The following is a 15,206-nucleotide window of genomic DNA, read 5'->3' on the forward strand; positions in this document are numbered from 1 at the left end:
AGATAGGCACTATGGTCACTAAGCTTTCCTCAGGCACAGGCAGCTGCTGAAATGTCACATCCAGCAAGCCTTCACGACCTGACCTCATTTACATGAAGAGGGGAAAACTGACTGACAAAATGCCAGGTAGGGAGGTTTTTTTTTTTTTTTAAGTCTTTACTGTGTAAACCAGTAAGCTGATGACATTTACAGCCTAGGTCCATTTAGTCAGCTAAAATGTCATTGGGATGGGACTTTTTGTTTCAAAACTCTGGCTGGTCTGAGGTACGTTTCAATGTAGGCCCAAAAGTTTAGACATGATTCAAAGGCTCTGGCTTTGCTGCAAAATGTTCTGTCTTTCAAAGTGCGCACTTGTCCTTTACTAGAAGAATAAAGTCCTGTGCATGACACCAGTTCTTTGTTTGATGCAAAGTAGAGCGGGCAATGACAGGAGGATGTGAAACGCAGGTTAGTGGGGCTGGGACATCTCACGGCAGCGTGGCAAAAACGCATTGTTGGCTTTGTTGCGATGATGAATAAACAGCAGAACATGCAGCCGCTTAGGCCTTCATCAGGGCGCTGACCACGGCGCGGGCGTTGAGGCTGCGCAGGTCGTTGTAGGTCTGCCCTGTGCCCACAAACACAATGGGCTGGCCTGTAATGTAGGTCATCGAGATGGCAGCACCAACCTGTGAAGGAGGAAGGATGACGCATGAGTGCTACCAACTTCCCATCTGTGAATTATTCATAAATCATAAAACAGCCACAGACAACAATTAACTATATTAGAGGCCACATGATGTGATTAATCAGATAGGAATGTAGAGGAAAAAGAATTAAATACCTTGTCATCGATGGTGTCAAACTTAGTGAGAACGATTCCATCAATGAGGCGAGGCTTGTCAGACATGGAGTGGTCTGCCAGAGCCTGATTGAACTTTACCTAAGCACACATAGAAAGAAAGCTGAGTCATGCATTGGAAAATTGACTACAGGGTTATTACGTAGGGCACCATCTTCCCATCTCACATCTGTCCACAAGCATGACAAAAAAATAACTGAAGAAACACTGACCCCTGCTGGAGAGTTTAAGAACAACAAATTCAGTTTGTCCTACAGCATTTTCCTACTCAGTCAGTACTGCGTCAGTTCTCGCAGCTGACCACGTAAGTATAACGTAAATTAAAGGATTTGAAGTGCTCCTGTAAAACATGCATTTTCATTCTAGTTACAAAGATAACGACTTTCTCTTCAGTCATCACCTACATTCCTCTGAGTACACGATGTGTCTGAGCAAAAAAAAAAAAAAAGTGTGAATTTGTCAGTGGTCTCACCAGCTGGTCAACTGCCTCATTGCCAACCAGAGCCTCTCCAACAAACAGTACCAGGTCGGGCATGTTGACCGCGATAAGTTTGGCCAGGGCTGTCATTAGGGGGGCGTTGTCCTGCATACGCCCAGCAGTGTCCACCAGCACCACGTCAAAGGCCTGGTTGCGGGCTGGAGGGGATGAAACACAGAAGGGGCACATGTGAATTCACCATATGGGTGATTTTAATCATTAATGGAAGTGGCAGGTGGAATAAACGAAGAACCACAGCTTAACAGTTAATAATTACACAAAAAGAAAGAATGTATTTTACCATAGGCAATGGCCTCCATGGCGATTCCAGCAGCGTCCTTGCCGTAGCCCTTCTCATAGAGCTGGACTACCGGACGCCCCCCGTGCTGCTCTGGAGGATGCAGAGAGTTCAGGCGGCGCTGATGAGTGCGGAGCTGCTCCACTGCTCCAGCACGGAACGTGTCACAGGCTGCGATCAGCACAGTGAAACCATTCTCTATCAGCCAAAAAGAGATCTAAAGCAAGAGAGAGAGACATTTCATTCACATGAATATACAAAGGACACAATCTGTACATGGTGACTGGGAGAGTGTAACAACTGAAAACGAGTATTTAAAAAGTAACATTCTGAAGCAATGTATGCTACAACTAGAGCTACTTCAATGCTAAGGTCTGGGTATCATCACACTGGCTCACTGCCACGGGGCACTTGAATAAACAGAGCCTTGTTTCCTGTTAATGACTGACCTTAGAAGTAAGAGTGTTTTCTCAGAATGTTTCTGTGGACGCTCTCAAATTAGTGTTTTCCAAACACTTCCAAAAGCAGCTCTTAAGAGTGAGTGTATGTGCATGCTGCTAAGAGCTTCTTACTATTGGCTGTTCATGGTGCTGTTCATGGTGCTGTAAATGACGCTGAATACACTTGAAAGTAACCATCGTGAAATTGGCATTTAAGCCAGAAGAGTTAATTAATTCATTTATAATATGGGTATAGACTTAAAGAAAAACAAAATCAATAAAAACGTGACAAGTCAGAATGTCTGCTGTGAAAAAGTAAAAGCATTTGACTGTACATGACGTGATTATCAATACTTTAGTATCATAATGTTATTACCCTGGCATAACGCTGATATTATTTCAATTATTCATACTGTGAGTGACCCATCCATAACACCAACTCAAATATATCAGCTACAGAAAATCTGTAATCGAGTTTGATCAATTATGCAACGCTGCACTTCTTAACCAAGGTGCACAGCAGACTGAGGTGGTACATTTCAGTAGGATGTGGTGAGTGCTGGCCACCTTTTTACCAAAATGTAGGTCATGTGCTAAACTGAAGAGCCCATCTAAATAAAGCTGTATCGGTGCACTAGTTTAGCTATATGGGCTTAAAGAGTCAAATACAGAAGTTTAAAATATGAAGTTCCTGAAGAATGAGAATGTAATTTGAAGGACACTTTACTCCAAAAAGCCCCTAGTGCCCTCTGTAGAGCATTTTACCCCCAGGGTGAATTCCAGGCTCTACTAATAGAGCTATAAATGACGACAAACTGTCCCAAACCCACACAGTAAAGCCCACACGGCTAGAACTGGCAGCCTGTGTGGGTAAATGTAACCCAGGCTGGTCACTTTCAGGAAAATAATGGGTATTTCAAACCCGTTTAAACCTGACATCTCACCTTGGCCAGGTTGGTGGACTTTCCAACCCCATTGACACCACAAAATGTGATGACAAAAGGCCTCCGCTGGCTCTGCGCCTCCATGACATCTCTCAGAATATCCACCCTGCGCTTGGGCTGCAGGATCTGCACCAGTGAGTCTTGCAGGGCCTGCTTTACAGTTGAGGCCACAGCTACATACACACACACACACACACACACACACACACACACACACACACACACAAAGTTCTGTTAGGGTCTCCTTGCATGGGGGCGATCTATTTTAATTAATTTACTGTGGCAATCCTACAGACAGTGTTGGGGAAAATGCATTACTGTAATCACATTAATTTTCCCAGGATGTAGACTGGTGATCTCTGAGGAGGATGGAAGTGTTGGGAAGATGCACATTACACTTCTACACAAACTCATTTCTGCACCAAATAAAAACAAATTTAAGAAAGTGGGTGAGGATTGTGAGCATGAGAAAGTTAACTTACTGGTGAATGTGCCCATGACTTTGCCTTCCAGTTTTTTGGCTACAGAGTCACAGAGCTGGGAGGCGATGTCGGCTGCTACATTCTTTGCTGTGGGATCACAAAAGGACGGAGAATGAATAGCAGACAGTGCACGTTTAAAAGCAGAAAATCAATATGGTGAGAAAGAGAAAGAGATACGTGATGTCATACCGATGAGGTGGTCCTTCATCTTGTCCAGTACCGACTCCATGTCATCCCGAGTCAGGCTCTTGGAGCCCACCAGGCCCTTCAGCATCCCAAACATGCCCCCAAAACCGCCAGCTTTTTTAGAGCTGAAATCAACAAACGAGATGTTCACAGCGCAAACTTAAATTTGATAGCTAAAGATAGGATAGGATAAACTGAGCTAAAACTTAATTAATCCTGAAGCAAATTCTTGTACTAGTGATTGCTCAAAACTTACAACTTAAGGATGGAAACAGTGGAGTAATTAATGTAATGTGTACAAGTAGTGAAGCTAACACAGGTGCCTAATAGAATAACAATTATAGTGGAATAAATTAGTAAAATAAGTGAGCTAAAAAAGAATAGAAAAGCAATATTGACAACTATAGTTTTACAAGGTGATACAGCAGGGTATTGAAAGGTAATATTGCGCAGAAACATTGGCTAGACTTTCAAGAAATTGGAATAAAAATCCAACAATATCCCCTTAACAGTAATCCTACAATAAAACACTCTCTTACCTTGCCTTGCTTGTTTCACTGACAACCACTCTCTCCTCCTCCTCCTCCTCCATCTCCTCTTCCTCACTGGACTCACACTCCACAGACAGCAGGTCTCCCTTCATGGAGCTCAGCTGCATCCCCTGAAACACGTCCGGGAAATGGAGAACTTGGAATTTATCTAATTTATTTAACATAATTAATATGACTAATACAGATGTCTCCTAAACTGGGAGTGGAGGGGACGGGAGGGAGTGCATACCAGATCAATTTGTGCTTCCTCATGTTTGTCACCATTTTGGGAACTGCCTCCATCATTGTTGCTGTAGTCCAGGTCCTTGGTGCTGCTACCACCCATGTCCCAAACACGCCTCTGTTTCTCCTTAGGCTTCTGAGGCTTTGGGGACTTACTGTGATTGGGATGACAGGATGTCAGAAAAAAGCAATCAGACATGCTTTACACTGAGAGACTGACAAAACCTTTTAGCTATTCTCAAAAAAGGGGGATATCGTTTCAAAGCATATTGCTAGTATTTTTGATGAATATTAAAAAATACATAATTATTAGAACTATGTTACTGACTCTAATGTAACCTGCATTTATTTTTAAGCACATCAGAACATGACTTCAATGCTGAGACTTGATAAAAATCACCCTGTGCATGCCCTTTCTATACCGCTCTTACTGAGTCAACTATGTAAATCAAAATGCACCTGTATGAACAGCATTTATTTCAACTAATTGCATATCTTGCTTGACATTCATGAATGTTGTTTCCCTTACGTGGCTTTTTCAACAGGTACCGCTGTGCGCTTGCGAAAGAATTCCTCTCTCTTCTTCAGCATGATCTCCTCAGGAGTCAAGCCCTGGTTACCGTTCTCGACCACCTTCTGCCCAGAGGATGAGGCCTTGCCTTGATCCATTTTGACAGGCTCAGCTGCAGGAGCTGGAGAAAAAAAGTAAGAACTGATATTAAAAGTATGTCACACCAGCTATTTACAATGAGCAATTTCAGAACAACAGCACTCACCCTCCTTTTTGGTATTTTTATTTTTCTTGCCACCCTGCTCCTTAATTTTTTCCCCACCCTTGGTCTCAATCATTGACTTCACAGTTTTTTGGGATTTCTCAGACTCCTTAAAGGACCGCATGTTGGTGGGGCCTTTAACTCTGCTGCTCTCCTCCGCCTCTCTTGTAGTCAGCATTGGATGTACGTCACAGGACAGGGGGCAGGACAAAAAAAGGTTTTGGTTAATGAAGCATCTTGAATAGAAGACTGTTGGATGTACTTTGTGACAATATTACAATGACTTTCCTCTTTACAAAAAAAACCCTCCATGGGTGAAACTGTCTTTACCTGAGAAGCATCTTGAAGTTTTCCTCAAATTCAAAGTTGTTGTTTAATAGCTTCAGGGCTCCCCTTTGCTCCAGTTCATTCTTATAACGATCCCTGAAGTGGAGCTGAACGTCATCTATGAACTTGTCCACATATGTCAGCGTCAGGATATTTTGAAAACCCACCTGGGCAGAGAGAGACAAGGAAAAGAGTTAAGTGATTTTCAACATATAAAACTAACAACAACGTGAACAACAGTAACAGATTTGTTAAGCTGTAATCTATTCAGTGTGAGCTGAGACTTACCACAAAAATCAACTCAAACTCATTGTCGAGTTTGTATTTCAGCCTCAGTTTGTCATGAGTGTATGAATTGTTCCCACTTCGCTCCTGAAACATCACAAACATTGTTGACATGTAAATAGTAGCTGAACACACGTTGTTGCTGCCACAGCAGGTAACGTTAGCCTTGCGTGTCTTCTTAACTGTAAAATAAGTCACTGTAACACAAACTATGTTAAAAATCAGTTTACAATTCGACATAAGGTGTTTTCTAGGCTACTCACACCTCAAACGTCATGACCGTTAACCAACGTTAACTAGCGGCTAACGTTTGCTACCTATTGGCGTTAGCATTAGCTGCTCGAGCCATACTGAGATTTAGAAAAACACAGACAACTGTCACAGGATTTGGACTTGTCGTTATGTCCCACCTGGAGGATTACGGAGCGGATCAGAGCGTTGACAGGGCCGGTGAAGGATTCAGTGACCCCGGCTCCCTGAAAACACCACAACACTATCCCCCCTTTGCTGAAGATGGTGAAGAAATCTAGCATCTTGCCACGACGTTTCTGGATTAAAGACACATACAGGGAGAAAAGAAGGTAAAACAGGAGTCCTGCGGTGAATGAATGAGTCTGTAAATATCTACAGAGCTAGCAGCTACTCTTCAAACAAATAAATCTTACTAGATATTAGTCCAATAGCTGATAAATCCCCCACGAGTGCGATCCCACCACCAGAGCAAAACTGTTTTAGACACGTCAGATGCAGAACCAGGAAGTGACGCAGTCTCGTTTTCCGGCAATTTCTAGTTCTCAATTTTGCGCATGCGCAATTTCACAACGATTTTTTTTTTGTCTTCACTCTTAAAATATAGGCCCGATGTAAATTAAAATAAATAAATACATATCTAACTTAATAAATAAATACCTCATTTTAAAGTACAAATTGGATTACCTTCTCTTGACATTAGTATTTATATTTTCTGTACGTTACACTCTATGGTTACACCTCTTCTTCACTGCGCAATATTTCAGAGGTAAATGGGTCTTTTGGCCATAAATGTCAGGGTCTACATTTATCTGACAACTGTGACTAGTAGCCTAGAAATTAAGATTTAACATGGCCTACAAAAAAGATCAATTTATACAATCTGGTGCATAGATTAAAGTACACAACAGTAGGTTAAAGTATATTAAAAATGATTTTGTGCACACTTAGTCCTCATAATATAAATCATAGTGCCCATTTTTTCCCGACCCTGAGTACTACACTTAGCTTATGTCAGGGATCAGCAAGCTTTATAATCAATTGAGCCAAAATGAAATAAACTGTCTGGAGCCACAGAACATATTTGAGCCTTATAATGTAAGTAAAACTGCCTATTAATTCTTAATTAGTCTATAAACATTACTAATAGGTCTAAATGAGCATTCATTAATATGTTTTACTACAGGGTGGCTACTCTGCAGTGGCCTGTTTATAATAACTTGGTACTTTAACTTTGCAGCATTAGCGGTGAAAGCAAACAAATCTGTCCACACAATTAAATTCTCTATTTTCCTCCTATTTGGAATCCATAGCTAGTTTAGCTTGGAAAATGAAGCTGTTTAGGTTCAGCAAATTTTATAGGAAAAGATACCAGGCCATAGAATGTGAAAAAAAAAGAAAGCCAAAGAGCCGCATGCAACTCAGGAGCCTCAGGCTGCCTACCTCTGGCTCATGCTGGCTTATGTTAAGGTACTTACAGGACTTCTACTTTTAATGAAGTACTTTTACAGTGTGATATTGCGCCCAGTAGACTACAAGATCTGATAATTCCCTTCACCAGAGGAATACATTGCCATTAGTATACTGCTCGGTTGTTCTCTTCTCTGATTTTTTTATTTGTTTCATGTCTTTGAGATATCTTTGTAGACAGGATCATGGTGCCACCAACTGGTTAAACAGCCCAACAAGCCACTCCATAAAATAACATGCACTAACTACTAACTACTCCCACAAATGTAAGAATGTTAGAGTGCTTTTAATTTAAGACCTGTCAGTCACTCTACACTGCACTGGGACCAAACTGTCATCAGGACATCTGCTTTTTAACTCAAAGTGATGAATAGGTGATGTGCGTGCAGGAAGGAGCTTTTCTAGATGCAAGTATAAAATTTTTCCAGCTTGCCCTCATAGTTTCCCCTTAATTTTATCTGCATGTGATCAATCACTTAGCTTACAAATATTATTTATAAAAGCAGAAAAACCTTCAGATGTGCAAGTGTGCACATTTGATGAATCTCAATTGTCTTGTACTTTCCAGTGTCTTAAGTTATGTTTGTATGCTGTCATTTGTATCATTTTTACACAATAGAAAGGAATAAGTTGGACCAGATAATGACGAGCCATAAATGACGCACATGAAATAAATGTGTGTGAAACACACACATTGATTGGCAGAGAGATTTGACATCGGCTTCTGGCATATCTGTGGCTTGGGTTACATCAGTTGATGTGGTCCTTCCTCTTATGTCTTCCTAATAATAGTATACTAACACCAGATTAGAAAGTGGTCTTACTCTGACCTATGAAACATTCTTGTTTGTTGAAAATCAGCAAGACTCAGCTATTTTTTTTTTTTTTGTCTATGCCTCTAAGAAACTAGCTGCTCGTTCATGTATAAAGTTAGAGGCACTTTGCATTTGAAATTCGACTCTTCTGTCAGCAGTTACCAACTTCCTCTTTTATCCGGTTGCTGTAAGTAACACTCGACAAGTTTTCACTTTGTCTTTTTTACAACCTGCCGCCGTCATTGGATTATATTACATTTTTGTAGCACTTATTTGTTCAGCTGCCATCTCTGAGAAATGTGTGTATGTGGCAGAGGAGATCCTTTTAAGAGATGAGACCATTAAACTGATATTGACTGGAAGGATTCTGGTGAGACGTTGAACAGACATCATGATCTTAACAACATGCATGGTAAGTTAAGTCATTTCATTTTGGATGTAAACCCTATCCTTCTGTTTGAGTACCATTGTTGTATTTTATCAGTAACTGTGCTTTGTGTAGCTGTTTATGCCTCTATAAACTTTATGATTTATAAGTGGACAAGGAAGGACTCATAGATATCAAAATGTATAAAGTATCAAGTCAGAAATATGTACAGTTTGATTTGATTTTGATTTAGTCTCTCTAATATTAGGTTGGTTCCAGAAACTATTGAAATCAAGAGCATCTGTACCAGCACAATGTGAACAAGAGACAAAAGTGGCAAAAAAGTCAGTGTCCTCTGTGAGCAGTGCGTCAACTTCATCTCCATCTACATCGACAAGCTCTTCTTTGTCATCATCACCATCACTGGGGACAGCCCCTTTTAAAAAAACATCACAGCCACAGTCTGCTCTGAGCTCACTGCTGCGATGGAGCCGAAAGTATGACGTGTTTGTGTGTCACAGCTCTGTGCACAGTGATACTGAAGAGGCAATACGCCTGGTGTCTTTCCTGGAGGCCTCACCACAAAGTCTGAGGTGCTTTTTGTGGCAGAGGGACACCTGTCCAGGGGGGGCAATGTCCACAGAGTTATGCCAGGCTGTGGAGGAGAGCCATTTAAGGGCCCTGCTTATCACTCCTAACTTCCTGCAGGATGACTGGTGCATATACATGATGCACCAGGCTCTGGCAGAGGGGCCTATGTCCAATCGGCTTATCCCCTTAGTTCAGAACCTTTCCCGCTCTCAGTATCCACAGGAACTGAGGTTCTTCTTCTACATTGACCTGAGCAGGAACCCTGACCGAGGTTACACCCTCGTCAACAAGACTGTGCTCAAGTGTGAGTAATGGAAAAAAAATGATCTTCTCTGGGACAGATTCATAAGCATAACTCGAGCTTGGCCTTAACCCCAAGTTTAAAATGATCTATCTTTAAGTTTGTTTCCAACCAGCTGTTTTATTCCTCTCCAGAATACATTAAATTAACATTAAGGTTCTTGTAAACTCTAAAAATGAAGATGGCCTGCAGATAATTCCACAGTTCTTGGAGAGATCCTTAATAATCTCTTCCTCTTGTCTTCTCCAGACCTGCAAGACCTGGCTATAAAAGAGAAAGAACTTGAATGCAACACAGACAGCTCTGACGAACCAAGTGGAGAAAGCAGCCCTAAAAAAGACAATCTGATGTTAAGTAATGACCCCACTGAGACGCAAATACCGCTGGAAGTGATAGAGAAGAGAGATAAAAGCCTCAGTGACGTTTGTGAACATCATCAACAGTAATTAGGCTGTGATGAGGGTGAGAGGGCTCTGGGTGGAGAAGGCTGCTGTTATTGAACAAACTAAAATTTAGAGACCAGTTTATCACATCATGTTGGGATTTTAAGGAAAGTTATGCTATGACTTTTGCACCTTTTATGTGCACAACCAACACTGGGTGTCTCTGTGCGTGTGGTAAGGATGTTCATATAACGGACAGGAAGCAGTTGATGCCAAGCAGCACTGGGGCTTATTTCTTGTATCAGATCTAGAGAAGTACACCGTGCTCTGACCTAGTTAAATGATAATTTACAATAATGATGTTGATGAGCGTGTATCATGAGAACCTGCGGTCACAGTCTCAGCTTGTTACACATAATTCAGTTCAATTGCAGCCCATAATTGATCTTCACAGCAAAGGGCTCTGAAGTGTCACAAACGCATGTGATCACCTCTTTACTGTATCAGAGTAAAACCTGTCAGATTGCTGTGAAAGGATAATATTGTGATGCACACAGTGTTTACCACTAGGTGGTGTATTTTGCTCTACTATCCGATCAAGAGTGCTAGTGAGGATATTATTCAGTCTATGGAGCGGATGCCAGTCATGAAGGTGTGATCTCTGTGGTATAATCTCCAAGCTTTTACCATGACCTATAATGATGACAGTTGCATTATGTCTCTTCTATGTGTGTGTTTATGTCTGTAAAAGAGAGCGCGAGAGTAAAAGGAAAAGACCCACCCACGATAAACTGACAGCGACATGACCTTTTCACTGAACTGGAACTTAAAGTAAAAACAGAGGAAGTGACTCTTATTGACACATGACACATCTTTATATTTCACAACAAAAGCCTCACACATGGTTCTGGTGTGCTGGTATTAATATTCTAAGTCACAGTATTCCTGACTGAGGGGTTGGTTGGAACAAAGTCCGAACATGTTGAAGAATTGGAAGGAACACCCTTTCTCTTCTCCATCCAAACGAAAACTTTCAGTCCTCTGTTAGGTATGATTAAATGTCCTTGGCAGAACCTTCCTTTGTTAATCAAGAATACTGGCAGCGCTTCCTTTCAGATAGTTGGCATTTGAACCACTCAATGTGGAATATCAGGTATTCATTGAATCAAGTGGTGCGTGACATTTGTGATCCTTGATCGTAATTTTTTTGACACAGGCAAGGGTTGTTTTTTTCTCTTCTTGCAGGAGACACCATCTGCCTCCAAGAAGTGCTACATGTTCTCTCCCTCTTTTTTTTTAATTAATGCTGTATCATCCTCCCATTTACCCATCCCCCTAAACAACAACAGATACTGAGCACCACAATAAAAGACCCTCGATAATCGTCTCTTTAGTGGCAAGCCAACATTGTAACATGAAAAATTAGACTAATCTCTGAGAGGCACAGATGTTCTACGAAGCTTTTGTTGTTGCCATAACAAATCCTCTTCCAGATGACATACACACAAACACACAACTTTCATACCATTAATATAAAAGACATATGTATCAACATCAAAATATGCATTTATCTGTCTTTCATTTTCAATGTTGAAGTTAAAAACTGTTATTCATTGAAATGATTATATGTGGGCATGATGGGGCGGAGTTTCTGTACAGTGGTGTCAATTTTGTCATAAAATATATCTGCCGACAATCTTTTTTTTCTCAACCAAGCCAAGACAAGACTAAACTGACTTCAGCAACAACTGACTACATCTCCATATAACATTTATGACAAAAAAGGCAACTAAAAATTGATTTAAAAAGTCTTAATTCAAATCTCCCTTTGTCACTTGATTGCTGTACATTTCTCTTAATCTTCCTGGTAACATTTGGACGCCAGCAACACTCTGCCAGCGGTGTGCTTAAGTCTTGAGCTAGCTACATTATGCACCCTACAGCTATAGGAGTTGGACATGTGTACAGTAAGATGGTGGCATTTCCATTTTGCTTTATAGTCCCTCTCCACTACATCTTAGAGGGAAATACTATACTTTTACTCCACTAAATGTATTCTATAACTGTAGTTACTTATTAATTTGCGTAGTCAGATCATTAATAAAAAATATGAATCAACATATAAATAATGATGTATTAATACAAGGTAAACTACCCAGTAGTATATGAGGTAATTAAAATGAGCTCCACATTTACCAGCGGCTGCAACTTTAAAGTGATGAACAAAATAAAGCATCAATAATTATGGCCTTATATTGGGCCATTCTGTATTATGAGAACTTTTACTTCAGATTATCTAAGTATATTTTGATGCTGATATTTATTTACTTTTACTGAAGTCCAATTTGAATGCAGGGCTTTTACTTGTAACAGAGTATAACTACACTGGGGTACTGCTACTTTTACTCAACTAGAACATCCACCGCTGATCCTCATACAACAGTATCTTCCGAAACATTATGCGCACAGAATGCTTTGTAAAATATTATATTAATTAGCGCCCTGAATAGGTTAGGTCTGGGAAAAAGATCATGGAAGGACGTTACGTATGCATGTAACTTAAACTAACTCAACAATGATTTTTGGTTTCACACAAGGATGTCACTATTCAAGTCATTTGTTAGATTTGTTCAGGTCCTATCCCCTAACCAGTGGACCACCCTGACCCTAATCATTCAAGGTAATTGCCTGATCGCGACCACCTTTGCACATGCATATAACAAATTAGGTTGCTGGTATGGATTGGGAAGCGACAGGGGCACAAACTGTGGTCTCCTGGATCAAAGTCCTGTGTTTGTTTGACCCGCCCACCACCCAAACCACGTCCCTATGCAGACTTAATCGCTCTCTATGCTATGTGACCTGACTTCCTCCTTTGCTTCTGTCATGATGGAGAACAGCCTGCAGCATACAGGTCACATGATCACAGCCTCCTGGTTTATGGTTTAAGGTATAAGAGTGTGCGTAATGAACAGCAGGACTTGGTACTTTTGACAGGTCAAATAAAAAATTAGCTGAAAAGACTACAAAAATGAAGAGACACCTGATTTGTTTGGTTCATGACAGTCTGCAAAGTGATGATTTGTCATCTCTAGACTTCATTTTTAGTGCGTATTAAACAGCTGACATATAACATGTTAATTAGCGAGCTTCAGAGGTACTGGGCAGATTTTGTTATTGCTAGAAAGAGCCAGGCCAGCTGTTTCTCCCTGTGTCCAGTCCTTACGCCGAGCAAAGCTAACCGGCTGCTGCAGTCTCATATTTATCAACTCTCAATGAACTCTCTGCAAGAAAACAAAGCGTACTTCCTAAAATGTAAACTTATTCATTTAAAGTTGTATTAAGCCATCTCCAAAAGGCACTGGTGTAACATTAGCCTCTAACAATGCTTGCATGTGGAGGTTTATCCAAATTTAAAAGTCATCCCAGCCAGACAGCTATCAGTTTTCTTAAAATGAGTTTATTAAATTTGGATAGTTAAACTTTCTGTCCTCACTAAAGCATAATATAAACACACATTTGAAAGCCAGGTCCTAATGATTTAAAATGGCTCTGTACCATTTAAATGTCTGTTTGTAATGTTTGCTTGCTGTTTAGGTAAATGCTCAGCATTTTGTATTTACAATCTCATGTCTAAGTCGTCTGGGCACTGGTTGGCTGTCTTCTCTTGTGTTGCGTGCAAAGATGTTGCAAATATTTTCTTTTCAAATTCATGTAAATGTTGGACTTAAATCAATATAAACTCTAACCTGAAGGCAGTCTGTTGAAGTTCGATTAAAATGCTCATTTGTGGTCTAAAACCAGACTGACTTGTTAGGTGTGGTCTTTGACTATTTAAAAACTGACTAAAACTGGGACAAAGGTTACTAAATATGACTAATACCCACAGAGACTCTTGATCTCAGGACTAAGAATTAAACAATATCTAAAAATGGCTGGCAAAATGAACACTAGGTAGGTTTTGGAAATCCCCTGAGCAGGCATGTTATGTGTCAGCATCCCAGCACTTTCAGCACGAAGCAAGAAATGAGAGGGAGGAGAGAGTTCAGGCCACAGGATGGCATGCTGGTGTGCTTTGGACCACCAACAGTATGGAAAAGCACTCGGCTGTTCGTCAGCATGGTGGTCCGTGCTGGGCGCGGCAGCACTGACCTGGACGCTTCTATCTGTGGTGAGTAAATCCAGCTTTCTCGTGCTACAGTGAAGCGTCAGCTGGGTTAATTAAAGGAGAGAAGAAGATCCAAAGCTTTTACTGGGTTTTCAGTGAATGTACAGTGCAATGAGACATGAGACGGCTGCAAGCCTAATGCAGCAGCACAGTGGTATACACACAAAATCAAAGATGAGTGTTACATAATGTTTTCTGTGAACTTACCCTCAGCTGCACTATCTGCTAGATGCAGACAGGTGATTACTGTTAGCATCCACTCTCTCAGGAAACAAATACCTTTCATAAATATCAGTTTTGGGTCGACTGTGGTATCCTCTGCCAGCCACCTATGTATGGGGTCAACAAAGTCAGCTATTAACTAATATTTGGTTCATTGTTCTTTCTGCATCAGAAAACAACACTTGAGGACACTTCACCTCTCATCTAAGAGGCTTCTTCAGGTCAGAACTGAAGACGCCTCTTAGATGAGAGGTGAAATGTCTTCAAGAAACTCAAGCAAGTCCAGTTGCCTATGATATAGCACTTAACATTATCCTGAAACTGGCTTTGTGACTTGACCTAACATTTTCTAGAGTGTATGTCATCAATCGCCTAATGTTTCATTGGGTTTTTCAACGTTTGCTTTTGTTTAAATGCTTTTTTATGTTGTCAAGCTGGGAGAAAGTAAACATTTAGCGGTACAAACAAAACAAGATCTAATCTAAACTGAACAGGAATTTGCATGAAATATAAAAGACTCAAGATGTCCATGTTCACCACAGAGGAACTGCATACAATTATTTGGCAAATTATGTGACAATTAAAATTGCACACTATGCGCACAAACCATGTCATCTGTAAAACAACAACAACATCAACAACAAAAAAGTCCCTCTCGCATGTCTGCACGAGAAGCATTTGGTACAGACGGAACAAACAGCACTTATTGTATGCTGAGTCAAACATGAATTATGGACACCATAACTTGATAATGAAATGCTACAGTGGAATTAGTAGGCTTGTAAACGAGTGATGCACGCAGGCTCTCTCAGA

General features: G+C 40.7%; 2 protein-coding genes across 3 annotated transcripts; one reads left to right on the forward strand and one right to left on the reverse strand.

Moving 5' to 3' along the window:
* Positions 1-127: 127 nt before the first annotated feature.
* On the reverse strand, positions 128-6,584 carry srpra (SRP receptor subunit alpha). Its single transcript, XM_049576039.1, has 15 exons — positions 6,493-6,584; positions 6,238-6,375; positions 5,831-5,914; positions 5,546-5,709; positions 5,219-5,379; positions 4,972-5,134; positions 4,450-4,597; positions 4,209-4,330; positions 3,673-3,794; positions 3,484-3,570; positions 3,002-3,174; positions 1,621-1,834; positions 1,314-1,477; positions 824-922; positions 128-668 (listed from the first exon to the last, which is right to left on the reverse strand). The coding sequence occupies exons 2-15, from the start codon at positions 6,358-6,360 to the stop codon at positions 540-542; spliced, it is 1,953 nt and encodes a 650-aa protein (XP_049431996.1). The 5' UTR covers positions 6,361-6,375; positions 6,493-6,584; the 3' UTR covers positions 128-539.
* Positions 6,585-8,328: 1,744 nt separating this feature from the next.
* LOC125889442 (toll/interleukin-1 receptor domain-containing adapter protein-like) lies at positions 8,329-13,787 on the forward strand. 2 transcript variants are annotated; one of them, XM_049577466.1, is made up of 4 exons: positions 8,329-8,548; positions 8,676-8,773; positions 8,997-9,623; positions 9,870-13,787. In XM_049577466.1, exons 2-4 carry the CDS (start codon positions 8,767-8,769, stop codon positions 10,064-10,066), a joined length of 831 nt encoding a protein of 276 aa, XP_049433423.1. In that variant the 5' UTR covers positions 8,329-8,548; positions 8,676-8,766; the 3' UTR covers positions 10,067-13,787. The 2 variants fall into 2 exon arrangements, with proteins under 2 accessions (XP_049433423.1, XP_049433422.1); XM_049577465.1 differs by having other exon boundaries at positions 8,329-8,773.
* The last annotated feature ends 1,419 nt before the right edge of the window (positions 13,788-15,206 follow it).

Source organism: Epinephelus fuscoguttatus, linkage group LG5, assembly GCF_011397635.1.
Source record: "Epinephelus fuscoguttatus linkage group LG5, E.fuscoguttatus.final_Chr_v1".
NCBI classification, from domain to species: domain Eukaryota; kingdom Metazoa; phylum Chordata; class Actinopteri; order Perciformes; family Serranidae; genus Epinephelus; species Epinephelus fuscoguttatus.